This window comes from Pecten maximus, chromosome 4, assembly GCF_902652985.1.
Source record: "Pecten maximus chromosome 4, xPecMax1.1, whole genome shotgun sequence".
Lineage (NCBI taxonomy): Eukaryota > Metazoa > Mollusca > Bivalvia > Pectinida > Pectinidae > Pecten > Pecten maximus.
The window spans coordinates 11,653,387-11,672,782 of NC_047018.1; the positions used below are offsets into that span (position 1 = coordinate 11,653,387).

The 19,396-nt window shown below is 38.7% G+C and overlaps 1 protein-coding gene and 1 non-coding gene across 3 annotated transcripts in view; both read right to left on the reverse strand.

Annotated features, from left to right (window-relative positions):
• Positions 1-1,939: 1,939 nt before the first annotated feature.
• Positions 1,940-19,396, reverse strand: part of LOC117325236 (protein LTV1 homolog) — a 35,119-nt gene continuing 17,662 nt past the window's right edge. Inside the window, exons 6-11 of one of the 2 annotated variants that reach the window (XM_033881333.1) lie at positions 14,620-14,800; positions 13,664-13,791; positions 12,068-12,204; positions 7,589-7,641; positions 4,360-4,554; positions 1,940-3,722 (exon numbers count right to left, since the gene is read on the reverse strand). In XM_033881333.1, the coding sequence (XP_033737224.1) occupies positions 3,609-3,722; positions 4,360-4,554; positions 7,589-7,641; positions 12,068-12,204; positions 13,664-13,791; positions 14,620-14,800 (808 nt within the window). In that variant the 3' untranslated portion in view covers positions 1,940-3,608. Of the gene's footprint in view, positions 3,723-4,359; positions 4,561-7,588; positions 7,642-12,067; positions 12,205-13,663; positions 13,792-14,619; positions 14,801-19,396 lie in introns of both variants that reach the window. The other variant, XM_033881331.1, reaches the window with a different exon arrangement.
• Positions 14,002-14,081, reverse strand: LOC117326636. Its single transcript, XR_004532486.1, has one exon. It is a non-coding gene; the product is annotated as a small nucleolar RNA SNORD53/SNORD92 (small nucleolar RNA).

Below are 19,396 nucleotides of genomic sequence, written 5' to 3' on the forward strand. Positions count from 1 at the left end.
GATGTGGTTGATCTCCAGGGGAAGATTGCCTGTGTTAGGATGTGGTTGATCTCCCAGAGGAAGATTGCCTGTGTTAGGATGTGGTTGATCTCCAAGGGAGAAGATTGCCTGTGTTAGGATGTGGTTGATCTCCAGGGGAAGATTGCCTGTGTTAGGATGTGGTTGACCTCCAAGGAGAAGATTGCCTGTGTTAGAATGTGGTTGATCTCCAGGGAGAAGATTGCCTGTGTTAGGATGTGGTTGATCTCCAAGGGGAAGATTGCCTGTGTTAGAATGTGGTTGATCTCTCGGGAGAAGATTGCCTGTGTTAGGATGTGGTTGATCTCCTGGTAGAAGATTGCCTGTGTTAGAATGTGGTTGATTTCCAAGGGGAAGATTGCCTGTGTTAGGATGTGGTTGATCTCCAAGGGGAAGATTGCCTGTGTTAGGATGTGGTCGACATCTCTCCGTGTTGGATCTCTCTGTGTGTTAGATCTTTGGGCAGCCATAACATGTATTATCAAGTATTCAGCTTCAAGTTTTTATTGCATTCATTAAGAAATAGAGGATATCTAACAGTGTGTTCAGTAATACCAAATATATTTCATGAGTGTGGCTAATATTTTGATATTTTTCAGGAGTGCATACGAGTGAAATATAGTTGGTATTACTGGATAAACTGTTAGATATTCTGTTTATTACATTTGATAGCAAAATATACCGAGGCAGCTCAATCTCTCGCAGAATTCATTGTGATCCCTTGTTAACGGCGCACAAATGTACGTCACATTGTGATGTTAATGATTCTATCTTCCATAATGACGTCATATAACATGGCAGAAAGCTTTATGCAAATCTTAATTTCCCCCATTGTCAATTGTAAGCAGTGTTCTCATTGGTCAAATCAGAAAATTGATATTTAAAACAAGAGGCCAAGAGGGCCTGTATCGCTCACCTGGTTGATCTATTATTATCTATTAAGTCCCATGGGGGTGGGGAAAGACTCCTGGGTTTATATTTTACATCAGGACTGTGTTCATCTCTTGATCTTACTTGTTTCAAAAATAAAGTAAGTCCTTTATAGCAATATAGTCAAACTGATCCCTTTTGCCCTGCCCTTGAAGCCCCTGGGGGGATCAGCCAATCATTTGTATAAATTTAAATCCCAGCCATCTAGAGATGTTACCACTGAAATATAAATGTCAAACATTGCTTAGGTCCAGAGAAGAAGTCGTTAATATCTTAAATATTGCCAAAAGAACCACTTTTGGCCCCGCCCCTCAGGCCCCTGGTGGGTCAGCCCTTTCATTTGTATAAATTTGAATCCCTGCCACCTAGGGATGCTATCACTGAAATATCAATGTCATACATTGCTTAGGTCCAGAGAAGAAGTCGCTTATATCAATATTGCCAAATGGACCCCTTTTCGCCCCACCCCCGGGCCCCTGTGGAGTCAGCCCCATCATATGTACAAATTTGAATCCCAACCACGTAGGGATGTTACTGCTGAAATATCAATGCCATACATTGCTTAGGTCTAGAGAAGAAGTCGTTAATATCAATATTGCCAAATGGACCTCTTTCGGCCCCGCCCCTCAGGCCCCTGGGGGGGGGGGGGGGGGGGGTGGTCAGCCCCATCATATGTATGAATTTGACTCCTCCCACCTAGGGATGCTTCCTACCAAATTTGGTTGAATTCTGATCAGCGGTTCAGAAGAAGTCAATTGTGTTGACTGCGGACGCCTGGGTATGGCATAAGTTCACCTTGGTCCTTTGGACCAGGTGAGCTAAAAATGTCACTTTTATAGAATGAATAATACTCAATATTTCACAGGTAAAACTGTAATAAATCATTTTCTTTAATTTGTCCACTCAATGTTTTTTTGTCATTTTAAACAGATATATTAAATAAACCAATGTATGTCTTAGAGAAAAAACTTACAGATAACAGCATAAACAATTAATTCTTAAAAGGTTTTTATTACTTAAATTAACTTTTCTGAACACTGTCATCTAATCAAATTCACACTTGCATCACACAATACATGTATCACTCATACCTGCATGTTTAATATGAAAACACAACATTGCTGAACACATTCAGCTAGATATCAATCTTAAGGTAGTAAATTCTACACAGGAAAAGGAAGGGCCACCCTCCATTTGTACACAAAGGTACTTAGTGACATTAGTGTCAGTACACAGGAGGTGGTGTGATTAGTAAACAGGAAGTAGTATGGTTAGTAAACAGGAAGTGGTATGGTTAGTACACAGGAAGTAGTATGGTTAGTACACAGGAAGTGGTATGGTTAGTACACAGGAAGTGGTATGGTTAGTACACAGGAAGTAGTATGGTTAGTACACAGGAAGTGGTATGGTTAGTACACAGGAAGTGGTGTGGTAAGTACACAGGAAGCGGTATGGTTAGTACACAGGAAGTGGTGTGGTAAGTACACAGGAAGTAGTATGGTTAGTACACAGGAAGTAGTATGGTTAGTACACAGGAAGTGGTATGGTTTTACACAGGAAGTGGTATGGTTAGTACACAGGAAGTGGTTTACCAACATTTTGACCAATTGGAAGCCTTCACTTGGCAGCCATTTTGTGGACAATGTCCATTTTTTTTGTTCCATCTAAGAGCGTCTCTTTATTAATCCATTCTTGATATTTTCGTTTTGATATCTCCAATAGAAAATTTCTGACTCAAAATGATATAGCCAATCGGAGGCTGTACGTCAACGGATATTAAAATATCAACTAATGGAAAGATGAACATGGTTACCCAATACCAGTCCTTGGTGAAAGCAGACCATGGCCAGTCCTGGCACAGAGTAGAGAAATAAAGGGAGGGAACTAGTCTAGTCAGAATGCTGGAAGCAGTGTGGTCAGTACACAGGAAATTGAGTACTGCCATCTCAAGAAGGAGTATGACCTGTAGTTAGTGCACAGGAAGTGTTGTGTTGCCTCTCCAGGTATGTGCACATTTGATCAGTACATTGAAGTGGGGTACTGCCACATCCAGGAGGAGTATGACCTGTGGTCAATACACAGGAAGTAGTGTGGTCAATACACAGAAAGTGATGTGGTAAGTACACAGGAGGTGAGGTGCTTAATACTACCAAGGTACCAAGTACCCGGAGTATGGCCTGTGTTCGGTACACGGGAAGTAGTGTGGTCAATACACGAGAAGTAGTGTGATGGTTACACAGGAGGCGAGTTGCTTATCACCACCAAGGCACCACATACTCAGAGTATGGCCTGTGGTCAGTACACAGGAAGTGTACTCTTCTGAAGGTAGGAATGCTTGCAATTATATCTTGCTTTGTTAAAGCAATAATGACAGACGGCACAACTCATATCTATAGTTGATTTTAGCTTTAAGTCATTGTTACACAGACTTAAAACAAAGGAAAGCATTTTTTCAATCACCATTTCTTCAAGTCAAGGTACCAAATGCATGCATCTTCCTTATTGATTTTATATTCCAATGGTGAAAATACCTTCCAGACTGTCAAAGGCATCGAAAAGACACGCTAAGCAATACAGCCAACCTACCCTACATCAGCTCATGTATCAGATACTCAGAAGCTGCCATGTCATGTCTTCAAAAAATCACAAAAAATGTTTTCTCAGACAATTTTTACACCTTGTAAATTGTTTTTTAAGTTTTTCAGCTCTTTTTCCAATCTGATCTTTTCTTCTGAGAATGCTTTCTTGTTTGCCTTTTTCTCTTGTCTTCTCTCCTGAAATTACAACCAAAGAAAAGTTATTGATGATTATAGATTGTGCATTCTTTGTTGTCATGGTGACACATGGTACGTGTATGTAGTCATGGTGATAGATTGTATATGTTTTCAATGTTTTCATGGTGACAGTTTTTGTGCATATGTAGGAATTGTAACAGATTGAATGTGTATGTAGGAATTGTGACAATTGCATGTATATTTTTGGTTACAGTGAAAGATTATATGTTCATGTAATCATGGTGACAGATAACCAGTATATGTGTATATAGTCATGATGACAAATGTGAATACTGTGGTTATGGTTATAGATTGTGTATTTTATGTTGTCATGGTGACAGATTGTGTATTTTATGTTGTCATGGTGACAGATTGTGTATTTCTGTTGTCATGGTGACAGATTGTGTATTCTCTGTTGTCATGGTGACAGATTGTGTATTCTCTGTTGTCATGGTGACAGATTGTGTATTTTCTGTTGTCATGGTGACAGATTGCGTATATAGTCATGGTGACAGATTGTGTATATAGTCATGGTGACAGATTGTGTATTCTCTGTTGTCATGGTGACAGATTGTGTATTTTTTGTTGTCATGGTGACAGATAGTGTATTTTATGTTGTCCTTGTGTAGGTCATTACCTTCCTCTCGTCCTTTATAGCCTGTTTCCTTTCCTTTTTCTCGTGTGGCGTTTCATCCTTTGGTCGGTATGTGCTTGCCCTGTCAGCTAGTTTGGCAGCCCTCTCTGCCTGCTCTATCTGTTTCCGTGACAACACTGGCTTCTTAAGTGACTCGTTTGGAATTCCTAGTCGGGTTGTCAATTCTATTTTCCTTTCCTTTGACCGAAGAAAAGAAAGAAAGTTTAAACATTTCACAGGATTAAGCTGAATTAAAACATTTTAAATAGGTAATTCTGTTAATCAATAGTGTTGTGAATATATGCGACAAACCAACAGGACATAGTTAATTGGCTCCTATCAACTCGCCCCCAAGGTGATGTGCTGCAGTGTGTCACAGCACTCATCATCCTACACTACCATGCTGCTACCATACCAACATATTTCACACTGTGTCAGTTTGACCGTAGACTTCTTTTGCCGTTCACATTCACGGCATATCATAGAAGAAGTCTATACAATCCATATATTCCCATTGTGAATTATCACAATGATATGATTAAATATTCATATCCAAATAAAATTCCCAAGGTAACAACTGTACAAAACTCAGTAACAAATAGTATTTATCTCAGAACTTTTGTGATAGCAAACTCATTTATTGGCTATTTTGTTTTTTTCTGATCAGTCTTCAAATTTTTATTGGGGACCAAGGATAACCTGTCTATGTACTTCTCAAGAAATAGAGCTAACAAACTTCCAACTGCCAAAATTAAAAAAGAACAACAGCTGCCCATCGGCCATTTCGTTTTCCCCTTGGTCTCAAAATTCAATATGAACTAAAAATTAACAAGAGGCTCAGAGGGCCTGAATTGTTCACATGGCAAGTTAGGAATTATAGCAAAATTACTACTTCCAGTTTTAATGTTGACTGCAATATGTTAGTGATGTTTTAGGAAATGGTATACAATATAACAGAGGTGATATGATGCATTAGTAAATCATACTTGGTTTTACATAGATATATTGTCCCATGTCATTACCTCTGTTTGGTGTTTTTGTTAAATCAAACATAACCAAGGGGAAACATATTACATGAAGAATGATGCAAGAACATGTCAGTGATCCTGTGTAATATACATAGTATACGTGGTCACGTATTTCTCAATGGTGACATTGAAAACAGGCAAAGGTCGTATGTATATAGGATCTTTATTGCATTTAATCCTTGTTACTTGCTGGCAAAATATTATACATATGGGTCTTCTGAATTAAGATCATTGAAGTTTATAACATAACATTCTACATGCAACACCTTTGACTTTGAAAACAGGTCAAGCGAAATTTCAAATCAGTCCATAGGAGGAACCTACTGGATGTGTACCCTAGGTCTTCTAGCACTGAAGAATAAGATTGGAAAATAAATTTTAACTATTTGGACCCTGTGTCCTTAAAAATAGTTCAATGTCATTTGTATGAAAAAGTGCTGAATAACAAGATGCTCATTAGGTAATAGGAGTGAGAAAGACAGAAATCATTGAATTGTATATGCAGCATGCATCATAAGCACATCTGTAATTGACTTTCATTAGAAATTTGACACAAGGAGTCCATGCCTCAATGTAACACTAGCTGTCCACGGGGTGATTAACCCAACAAACAGACTATAATCCAGTGACCTTAATCTTTCTTCAGTTGACTTATCCTTTAAGTTAGACCATTTTGCTTCACAATGTCAAAACAAAATGTTCATCAGTAAAAAGATACAAGATCTGCCATGATATTGACCCAGTGACCTTGACTTTAAATTAGCTGAATTCTAGATTAGGTTCTAGTAATTTTGATTTATCTCATCACAACAAGTTCATCAGTAAAAAGATACAAAATTGTACCTTGAACTTTGACCTAGTGTTCTTGACCTTTGGTAAGCCGACTCCTTGTTTAATTCTAACAAACACTGCTTTATAGTGTCACAATAAAACATCCATTAGTAAAAAGCTTCAAAATTTGAGCTTCTCCTTTGACCCAGCGATCTTGACCTCTGACCCAATGACCTTTACTTTGGTAAGCAGACTTCTTGTTTAATTCTGTACAACTTTGCTTTATCATTTCATAACAAAAGGTTCATCAGTGAAAAGATGCAATATCTGACCTTGACCTGAATATGCATTCATGACATAATATTGTAAAAAAAGAAAAGATTAAAATGCATGGATATGTATCCTACAAGATCTAGCTGTGATGCATACTGTCAGGGATACTTTTAACCATGTATTCACTTTTGCCAAACTTTTTTAAATTTGTTAAGATAATGTTTCCCTTTTCCATGTGCAATAATAATTTTAAATGCAGTTAACTTGGAACCATTTCATCATTTTGTGAGCTATGTAAACACCTGGTTTTGTAAATGTAATGCTGAATAAAGAGAAATTATTAATCCTATTATATAATCCAGTTTGATTAATAAGTAAAAAAAAAAGTATTTCTTTATTGATTGAAAAGGAAAGACAAGAATGTTTAAGAGATTTTCAAAATTTCATAACAAGAGCTGCATGTCTTGCAAATGTTTGTCAATAAATAACAAATAATGTCTAAAAAATGTAAAAAAAAGGCGGCTTTTTTCCCTGAAAATATTTCAGTTCAACACCTGGATGGGATAGTCTAAACCCATGGGTATCTGAACGTCAAATATCAGTACCCTAGTGCAATTATAAAGTGATGTGATAATGCCTTTTAACACTTGCACCAACAAGTTTTTGTTCATATAAAAGATCAGTCCAAAACATGAAAAAAAAAACATTTTGTTTCCCCAAAATCTTTCAGTTCAACTCTAGGATGAGATAGTCCAAACCCACAAATATCAATATCCCAGTACTTTAAAAGTTTTTGTCCAAGTCCAAAATAGGTCAAAAAGCAGGTTTTTTGGGGGGCAGTTTATGATGTGGACTTTCTAAATTGTAGCCACTGGAGTTTACCATTAATGGTAGCCATGAACGGTAAATTATATATCATTTTCCAGGTTTCTTAATCATGATCATACATGGTTCCACATACATTTTGATCAGTTTTAAAATTTTTATTTTGAATAAGAACTTTATAGAAGTCCTGAGACCCACGTTTATCTTTCAAGATAATCTCAAGATTTAAGGGAAATTTCGGGAAACGAGCAGATGGATGTTAGATGTTTGAATAGTAAACAGATGTTGGATGTTGGATGTTTGAATAGTCAATCAGCTACAAATATTATGCATACCTTGCTTGGTTCCTCAATCAATTTTGGGTGGTTGTAGATGTTCGAGTATGTGCCTGTAAAATGGAAATATAATTAATATTACTGAATCAATCAGAAAATAATGTTTTTATGTGTTTCATGCTTCTGACTTTACTACCATACAGAGACATGTAACTGTATGACACACCATTTCACACTCAAACTTCTAAAATTTCATTTTATATCTAACACAAGCTTTTTATTTCACAGTGTGGAAGTATGATCTTTGACATTTAATCTTGAACAATGACCACCTAAATCTAGTACTAGGGTAAAAACCACAACTGCTTCTCGATGTATCATTTACTCCGATAGAGGATTACACGGCGAGAAACTTAGGATTGGTGCCTTGTAACTTCTTACATGGCGAGGAACTTAGGATGGGTACCTTGTAACCTTTTACACGGCGAGGAACTTAGGATGGGTGCCGTGTAACCTCTTACATGGCGAGAAAATTAGGATGGGTGACTTGTAACCTCTTACACGGAGAGGAACTTAGGATGGGTGCCGTGTAACTTCTTACATGGCGAGGAACTTAGGATGGGTACCTTGTAACCTCATGCATGGCAAGGAACTTAGGATGGGTGCCTTGTAACCTCATGCATGGCGAGGAACTTAGGATGGGTACCTTGTAACCTCATGCATGGCAAGGAACTTAGGATGGGTGCCTTGTAACCTCATGCATGGCGAGGAACTTAGGATGGGTACCTTGTAACCTCATGCATGGCGAGGAACTTAGGATGGGTGCCTTGTAACCTCTTACACGGTGAGGAACTTGGGATGGGTGCCTTGTAACCTCTTACATGGAGAGGAACTTGGGATGGGTGCCGTGTAACCTCTTACACGGCGATGAACTTAGGATGGGTGCCGTGTAACCTCTTACATGGCGAGGAACTTAGGATGGGTGCCTTGTAACCTCTTGCATGGCGAGGAACTTAGGATGGGTGCCTTGTAACCTCTTACATGGTGAGGAACTTAGGATGGGTGCCGTGTAACCTCTTACATGGTGAGGAACTTAGGATGGGTGCCTTGTAACCTCTTGCATGGCGAGGAACTTAGGATGGGTGCCGTGTAACCTCTTACATGGCGATGAACTTAGGATGGGTGCCTTGTAACCTCTTACATGGCGAGGAACTTAGGATGGGTGCCTTGTAACCTCTTACACGGCGAGGAACTTAGGATGTGTACCTTGTAACCTCTTACACGGCGAGAAAATTAGGATGGGTGCCTTGTAACCTCTTGCATGGCGAGGAACTTAGGATGGGTGCCGTGTAACCTCTTACATGGCGATGAACTTAGGATGGGTGCCGTGTAACCTCTTACATGGCGAGAAAATTAGGATGGGTGCCGTGTAACCTCTTACATGGTGAGGAACTTAGGATGTGTACCTTGTAACCTCTTACACAGCGAGGAACTTAGGATGGGTGCCTTGTAACTTCTTACACGGCGAGGAACTTGGGATGGGTGCCTTGTAACTTCTTACACGGCGAGGAACTTAGGATGGGTGCCTTGTAACCTCTTACACGGAGAGGAACTTAGGATGTGTGCCTTGTAACCTCTTACACGGCAAGGAACTTAGGATGGGTACCTTGTAACCTCTTACATGGTGAGGAACTTAGGATCGGTGCCTTGTAACCTCTTACATGGCAAGGAACTTAGGATGGGTGCCTTGTAACCTCTTACATGGCAAGGAACTTAGGATGGGTGCCTTGTAACCTCTTACATGGCAAGGAACTTAGGATGGGTGCCTTGTAACCTCTTACACGGTGAGGAACTTAGGATGGGTGCCTTGTAACCTCTTACATGGCAAGGAACTTAGGATGGGTGCCTTGTAACCTCTTACACGGTGAGGAACTTAGGATGTGTACCTTGTAACCTCTTACATGGCAAGGAACTTAGGATGGGTGCCTTGTAACCTCTTACATGGCGAGGAACTTAGGATGTGTACCTTGTAACCTCTTACACGGCGAGGAACTTAGGATGGGTGCCTTGTAACCTCTTACACACGGCGAGGAACTTAGGATGGGTGCCTTGTAACCTCTACACGGCGAGGAACTTAGGATGGGTACCTTGTAACCTCTACACGGCGAGGAACTTAGGATGGGTGCCTTGTAACCTCTTACACGGCGAGGAACTTAGGATGGGTGCCTTGTTACCTCTTACACGGCGAGGAACTTGGGATGTGTACCTTGTAACGTCTTACATGGCGAGGAACTTAGGATGTGTACCTTGTAACGTCTTACATGGCGAGGAACTTAGGATGGGTGACTTGTAACCTCTTACACGGCGAGGAACTTAGGATCGGTGCCTTGTAACGTCTTACATGGCGAGGAACTTAGGATGGGTGCCTTGTAACCTCTTACACGGCGAGGAACTTAGGATGTGTGCCTTATAACCTCTTACACGGTGAGGAACTTAGGATGGGTGCCTTGTAACCTCTTACACGCGAGGAACTTAGGATGTGTGCCTTGTAACCTATTACACGGCGAGGAACTTAGGATGTGTGCCTTGTAACCTCTTACATGGCGAGGAACTTAGGATGGGTGCCTTGTAACCTCTTACACGGCGAGGAACTTAGGATGGGTGCCTTGTGACCTCTTACACGGCGAGGAACTTAGGATGGGTGCCTTGTGACCTCTTGCATGGCGAGGAACTTAGGATGGGTGCCTTGTAACCTCTTACACGGCGAGGAACTTAGGATGGGTGCCTTGTAATCACTTACACGGCGAGGAACTTAGGATGGGTGCCTTGTAATCTCTTACACGGCGAGGAACTTAGGATGGGTGCCTTGTGACCTCTTGCATGGCGAGGAACTTAGGATGGGTGCCTTGTGACCTCTTGCATGGCGAGGAACTTAGGATGGGTGCCTTGTAACCTCTTACACGGCGAGGAACTTAGGATGGGTGCCTTGTTACCTCTAAGTTCACACAGGCGATTTACCTGATGGTGATTCTCATAGGCGATTTACCTCATTGAGACAGTCAAACTTTTTAAGTTTGATTGATGATAATGACAATGTAATACTATATACTTAGGATAGATTCACAGTCCCACTTTTCCCAAGGAACCCTGAGAGAGATACATACTTAGGATAGATTCACAGTCCCACTTTTCCCCAGGAACCCCTAAACAGATACATACTATGGATAGATTCACAGCCCCACTTTTCCCAAGGAACCCTGAGAGAGATACATACTTAGGATAGATTCACAGTCCCACTTTTCCCCAGGAACCCCAAGACAGATACATACTTAGGATAGATTCACAGTCCCACTTTTCCCCAGGAACCCCTAAACAGATACATACTAAGGATGGATTCACAGTCCCACTTTTCCCCAGGAACCCCAAGACAGATACATACTTAGGATAGATTCACAGTCCCACTTTTCCCCAGGAACCCCTAAACAGATACATACTAAGGATGGATTCACAGTCCCACTTTTCCCCAGGAACCCCAAGACAGATACATACTTAGGATAGATTCACAGCCCCACTTTTCCCCAGGAGCCCCGAGACAGATACATACTTAGGATAGATTCACAGCCCCACTTTTCCCCAGGAACCCCTAAACAGATACATACTAAGGATAGATTCACAGTCCCACTTTTCCCCAGGAACCCCAAGACAGATACATACTTAGGATAGATTCACAGTCCCACTTTTCCCCAGGAACCCCAAGACAGATACATACTTAGGATAGATTCACAGTCCCACTTTTCCCCAGGAACCCCGAGACAGATACATACTTAGGATAGATTCACAGTCCCACTTTTCCCGAGGAACCCCAAGACAGATACATACTTAGGATAGATTCACAGTCCCACTTTTCCCCAGGAACCCCAAGACAGATACATACTTAGGATAGATTCACAGTCCCACTTTTCCCCAGGAACCCCAAGACAGATACATACTTAGGATAGATTCACAGTCCCACTTTTCCCCAGGAACCCCAAGACAGATACATACTTAGGATAGATTCACAGTCCCACTTTTCCCCAGGAACCCCTAAGACAGATACATACTAAGGATAGATTCACAGTCCCACTTTTCCCCAGGAACCCCAAGACAGATACATACTTAGGATAGATTCACAGCCCCACTTTTCCCCAGGAGCCCCGAGACAGATACATACTTAGGATAGATTCACAGCCCCACTTTTCCCCAGGAACCCCTAAGACAGATACATACTTAGGATAGATTCACAGTCCCACTTTTCCCCAGGAACCCCAAGACAGATACATACTTAGGATAGATTCACAGTCCCACTTTTCCCCAGGAGCCCCGAGACAGATACATACTTAAGATAGATTCACAGCCCCACTTTTCCCCAGGAACCCTGAGAGAGATACATACTTAGGATAGATTCACAGTCCCACTTTTCCCCAGGAACCTGAGACAGATACATACTTAGGATAGATTCACAGTCCCACTTTTCCCCAGGAACCTGAGATAGATACATACTAAGGATAGATTCACAGTCCCACTTTTCGCCGGGTTCCTCGATCTCCACATCAACCATATCTCCATCGTCCTCAGACTCGTCGCTCTTTGCATCCACCTCCTCCCCCATATTCTCATCCACAACATCCTTCAGCTTCCTAAAATGGTAACATCAGAGTTAGCTATCTACAGTTATATGTAACTAGAACTATAATCCAATGGCCAACTGATACCCACCATCACTACTCATTGGCAAACAGACATCTATTGTTTTGGAAAATAGAACCATTGTATTTGCTATCCCTCAAAACACTTTTTAGCTTAATGAGACAATATCTCAATATTGACCAATCAGATGCCTCCATTGTATTTCTATGGTAATGTTTCTGGAGACACTTGATGTCTTAAATAATAGACATTATAAATTTCACCACTTCATAAAGATTGAATAAAATTGATCCAAGGACTGATGAGATATTAGCCAGTACACATAACCTGTGTATAGTGTCTTGGTTAACATGGCTGGGGCATCCAGCTGACCCTTCATTTTTAGCAATTTTAGAAGTCAAATCACTTTTTCTCAGAAATCTGAAGGGTAAGAATATTGTCCAGTAGACATGTCCCCATCTCTGCTAACCAAGGTCTCTGATTACGTTACATGCCAAGAACCCTTGGCATACAGAGTCGTGTTTAAACCATCCCGCCCTGGAATCCCAGGGCATCCAATCAAATCACGTTTTACACTCAGTCTTGGTTTCACAGTTAACGAAAATTGCGGCGACCAGTACAGAGCTACCTTTTCTATTATGTCATGGCATTTTAACTAAATACAGAAACATACAATCTTTGGGGAAACATTCACAGTGTTTGATCAATTGATAGAAGTTATTGATCACATATCTCATCAAAATGACACAATCCTCCATGTGTGTTTGTAAACATAACCAATGAAGTACATCAGTAATGCTCGTTTTGGTTGGTAAAAAATTTCAAGCATAAAGGGTGGTAATTTTGAATCTCTGCTAGAGGGCCAGAACTGATGACTATATCTGCCAACGGTACGTGGAGTGTAACGTAATCAGAAGCCTTGGCTAGTGAAGATGACATGTCAGATCCCATTTTAGAGAGTTAAAACATGCTCTCAGGGGTCTACGGGATACCCTGATGACAACTTTTTAAAGTACATTTACACATGGGCCCTAACATTCCTTTGAAGTTTCATTGAAATTGGTTAAACAAGTCTGAGGGAGTAGTCCAGACAAAATACGTTTTTTTAAATTTTTTTAAGTTTCTTATGGTTACCTTGTAAATCAAGCAGTAAATCACACATTTCAGTTGATTTTCTCCCACAGATTAAAATATAATCTATTATGGGAAGTGATGCTTGAAATTTTATTATTGATCTACATTTTCTCTTCCATCTACAGGCCATTTTGCATTTCTCATTATGTGAGCAAGCATTAAAGGGGGGGAAAATCTCTGATTATCACAGGACACACCCTACTGACACTCCCAACCATGTTGCTCAATAATGTGAGTCATAAGTCATGTAAAAATGACTTCAATGTATATCGTTAAGATAAAACTGAAAATCTATTCCCTAGAATCATTATTTACTTTGCATCTTGTTCTTTCTCAAATTCCTCGAGGATGGTGTTGAGCATGTAGCTTTTCTGGTCTACAGCACCCTCTATATCCTCATGGTCTAGTGGTCCAATCTCTGTGTCGTCGAACTGCTCGTAAAACTGTAAAATATCATAATTACAAGTCAATACATATTTAGTACATTACTTCAATCAGACCATGACATGTTATTTGTAACCAACAAGCTGAAAACATGCACCAAAATACCCCACTTGTGTGGGGCTTAGTTTGTAAGTAATGGAATCTGTCGATTTTAAGCTCCATAGTTACACATTATAAGTAGTGAAATGTAGAGGATTACTGTTCATATATAGCTCAGACAGCCAAGGAAAGCTTCATCATTTACTTTCAGATTAGAAAATGAAACCATATCCTTTAATCATCATAGCTAATACATTCAAAATTGTCTAATACTAGTGACGGAAACTGCCAGAAATCTATGAATACCCCGATCACGTTATCCAAGATGTCTCATTCAACTTCCATAAGGGGTAGTCACCATTTATGCAAAATGTGTCCCCCTTCCCCCAAGGATGACAGTGACAGATCCCATACATCAGGGGCCGCGGTGGCCGAGTGGTTAGGTGTCTCGACACTAAAACACTAACCCTCCACCTCTGGGTTGCGAGTTCGAAACCTACGTGGGGCAGTTGCCAGGTACTGACTGTAGGCCGGTGGTTTTTCTCCGGGTACTCCGGCTTTCCTCCACCTCCAAGACCTGGCACGTCCTTAAATGACCCTGGCTGTTAATAGGACGTTAAGCAAAAACCAATAAAAAAATCCAATACATCAGAGGTTCCTTAGTTAAGATCTCTTCACTGAACTCAGGTATTTGTGTATCCACCACCTGTATGTTAGGGAATATACTTACTGTGTATCTCTGAAAACCAACCATGTTTTATTTGTTATGAAGCTGGTTTAATAGTTACCTTTTCAAATCTATCATCTAGCAGTGTAAGACCGTCATTTCTGCGAATGACTGACGAAGACATCGAGTAGCTGGTGAATCGTGACTTAGTTTCCTCTTCCATAAACATCTGGTCACCTGGGAAACCTCGCATCTCATCATCAGACATGTTTGCATCATTCGAATCCATATCACATTCATCACTGCAAGGTAAAAATAGAAAAACACAACTTAAGTGCGTTACAATAGAGGAATTTCCTTCTCAGATATCCTGACCCATGATACCATGGTATGGACCTAGAGCCAACTGTTGTAGTGGCAGACTTATTTAGTCATGATGAGATTTATAAATGTTGAATTTTAAGCTGACAGTTTCAACAAGCATATAGAATATATGATACAATATGTCCCATTCTGGTTCCATTCTGGTAACGGTTCAAATGGCCACAACATACAGGTGCAAAAATTTCTCAGCAAGAGGCCCATGGGCCTTAAAGGTCAACTGAGTTCTGGAATACATACAGAAAGTTATGTTTTCAGATGAAGAAAAAACCCTGATTTGACAAGTGTGACCTTGAAGGTAGGTCAAAATCATGAAACTGAATAACTTGAGACGCCCTTGCATGCTACTAGCCCAATATCATGACTCTGGGCCTTTTAGTTAAGGAGAAGTTTTTGTTTAAAGATTTCAAAACTTTTCCACTGTGTACACTTGAAAGTAGTTCCAGGTCATAGATTTGAACATCTATTGTAGCACTTTATCCCAGCTTGCTACTGGCCATATATCATGCCCCTAGTTGTCGAGAAGAAGTAAAAAAAATTCATTTTATGATGCATGACGGACACTGTCAGACAAAAGGCGATCGCAATAGGTCACTTTAGACTTCGCCCCCAGTAACCTAAAAATCAGACCTATATATGTACAACATACATCAGAGGTTCCTTAGATAAGATCTCTTCATTGAGCTCAGGTATCTGTGTATCCATCATCTGTATGTTACATACACACTAATTCTGTATTGTAAAGTCACTCACAGTAAACTTCATCATATTCTTAGAAAATGTTGACATATTTGATCGAATGTTTTCTACTTCTTCAATAATAAAACTCTAACATTGGTGTGGAACAATACTCAATATGGAGGGATTTTCATTTAATATTTTAAGACCTGAATTTCCATCTCTGAGGCATCAATGAGTATCCTTGTTCTACATCAGCTGATAGAACTCTTAAGCAGTTCTTAAAACTGTTGTTTCTGGGAATTTTTTTTCTAAAATCAGCACAGCTGTGCAATTTTTAAATGATTGTAAAACTGTTAAAAACAATATTTCAAAGCGACTGTAACTGTTAGCAAATCCATAATGTGATCCTATTTGTATACGAACATGTCTAGATTACTGGATTATGCATTAAGGAATCACCAAACAGCCATTATTTATCACAGAAATATTGTCGTCTATAAATATTTAGGTGAATCTCTATTCCACACACCTCAGAGGTTCCATGATAAGATCTCTTCATTGAGCTCAGGTATCGAATGATCATCATCTGTGTGTTGTTTTGTTATCCTGATAAATGCGCACCCAGCATTTGCATTTCATTATAATCTATTACAGTTAACAACATGTTGCTCTTCCTTCTATTCTGTCAATGGGTCAAAACTGAAAAAGAGGCCCATGGGCCTTAATGGTCACCTGAGTTTTGAAGTATTTCTATCAATTTAACACTTTTTGACCCAGCCCATCAGCCCCAGGGGGTCAGCGGGACCAACTTTTGCCTACCATATATATGTACAACATACATCAGAGGTTCCTTAGATAAGATCTCTTCATTGAGCTCAGGTATCTGTGTATCCATCATCTGTATGTTACATACACACTAATTCTGTATTGTAAAGTCACTCACAGTAAACTTCATCATATTCTTAGAAAATGTTGACATATCTGATCAAACTTTTTCTACTTCTTCAATAATAAAACTCTAACATTGGTGTGGAACAATACTCAATATGGAGGGATTTGACTTAATATTTCAAGACCTGAATTTCCATCTGTGAGGTATCAATGGGTATCCTTGTTGTACAAAAGATGTTAGAAATTTTCAACGGTTCCTATAGCTCAAAGAATTATCATCTTTTTAAAATCAGCAAAGCTGTATCATTTTAGAATTAATTTAACTGTAAGCACACTCACGATATGACTTTAATTATAGGCAAACATGTCTGGTAATTAATATGCATTAATTTAGTAGTCATAAATCTGTTATCACAAAAATATTACTGTCTAAAATGGTTCGGTGGATTCTGTGGTGCCCCTGATTATTACCTAACAATAAACATCTGTTTAATTGATTTCCACACACCTCAGAGGTTCCATGATAAGATCTCTTCATTGAGCTCAGGTATCGAATGATCATCATCTGTGTGCTGCTTTGTTATCTTGATAAAGATACATAAGTGTTTGTATTTATCTATAACCTAGCATTTGTATTTATTTATAACCTAGCATTTGTATTTATCTATAACCTAGTATTTGTATTTATCTATAACCTAGTATTTGTATTTATCTATAACCTAGTATTTGTATTTATTTATAATCTATAATAGTAAACAACTTGTTGCTCTTTCTTCCTTTCAAGGGGTGAAAACTGAAAAATGGTAGATTTCTAGTAAATGTTTTAAGTTGAAATTTTCAGTTATCTTACTTAAATTCAATCATTTGTTTGTGTGGATTACAACTTCATGTTTAATAACCAAAACAATCTATGATCTGCACTAGTGAATCACAGAGCAAGTTTTAATGTTCTTTTTCTTTTACAAACCATTAAGATAACAGCTCAAATTGAATGCTGCTTTTGCATATCCCTTTAAATTTGCTATGCTGATCAACTGTTAATATGATACCTGCACAGTTTCATTAGAAATGTCTTGTAAGGGGCTGTATTCATGATTAGGAAAATACATTTCCTGTGTATCTAAGTAACTCAGATGAGTGTCAACTCCCTATCTATATTGGCCTCTACCTGTGTCATGTTTGAAGATGTATTTAAACATTTTACCAGAATTTTAATAAACGATATAGAGTAAAGGGGGTACATCACACAATTCAGCAATACAACAGCATATCTATATATTGAGAACAATATCAATTACTGGTTTAACCATAATATCCCCTTCTGTTCATTTTTGAAGGACCACAACTGTCAACAAGTTGACATTTTCAATATTGTACAATCAGAACTATATTTGTACAAATATACATCAGAGGTTCCTTAGATAAGATCTCTTCATTGAGCTCAGGTATCTGTGTATCCATCATCTGTATGTTACATACACACTAATTCTGTATTGTAAAGTCACTCACAGTGAACTTCATCATATTCTTAGAAAATGTTGACATATCTGATCAAACTTTGTCTACTTCTTCAATAATAAAACTCTAACATTGGTGTGGAACTACTCAATATGGAAGGATTTAATTTAATATTTTAAGACCTGAATTTCCATCTCCCAATGAATATCCCTGTTGTACATCAGCTAATGTAATTCTTCAGCAGTTTTTATAACTGTTAATCCTTATTCTAAAATTAGCACTATATTCAAATGATTGTAAAACTGTTAAAAACAATATTTCAGAGCGACTGTAACTGTTAGCAAATCCATAATGTGATCTTATCTGTAGACGAACATGTCTAGATTACTGGATTATGCATTAAGGAATCATCAAACAGCCATTGTTTATCACAGAAATATTGTTGTCTCAGAGGTTCCATGATAAGATCTCTTCATTGAGCTCAGGTATCGAATGATCATCATTTGTGTGTTGTTTTGTTATCCTGATAAATATAACCTAGTATTTGTATTTACTTATAATCTATAATGGTAAACAAAATGTTGCTCTTTCTTCCTGTGAGACGGTGAAAACTGAAAAATGGTAGATTTCTAGTAAATGTTTAAGAAGTTGAAAATTTCAGTTATCTTACTTAAATTCAATTATTTGTTCTGTGATGCATTACAACTTCATGTACAAAAACCAAAACAATCTATGATCTGCACTAGAGCATCACAGAGCAGGTTTTAATGGGTTTTTTTTGTTGTTTTTTTTTGTTTTTTTTAGAAACCATTAAGATACCAGCACAAAAACAAATGTGTCTTCGTTTAGATTATCATGCCAAACAACTGTTAGTGTTAATATGATACCTGCACAGTTTCATTAGTAAAGTCTTCTTGTAAGGGGCTGTATTCATGGTTAAGAAAATACATTTCCTATAGATCTAAGAGACTTGGATGAGTGTCAGATCCCTATCTGAAGATGTATTTAAACATTTTACCAGAATTTAAGAAACGATATAAGTAAATGGGTAGGTAAAACAATTCAGCGATATAACAGCATATCTATGTATTGAGAACCATATCACTTACTGGTTTGTTCCGGAATATAAGTATACTGATAAAGCCATAATATCCCTTCCTGTTCATGTTCAAAGGGCCACAACTGTCAACAAGTTGACATTCTCCAATATTGTAAAATTAGAACTATATTTGTACAACATACATCAGAGGTTCCTTAGATAAGATCTCTTCATTGAGCTCAGGTATCTGTGTATCCATCATCTGTATGTTACATACACACTAATTCTGTATTGTAAAGTCACTCACAGTAAACTTCATCATATTCTTAGAAAATGTTGACATATCTGATCAAACTTTTTCTACTTCTTCAATAATAAAATTCTAACATTGGTGTGGAACAATACTCTATATGGAGGGATTTTGTTTAATATTTCAAGACTTGAATTT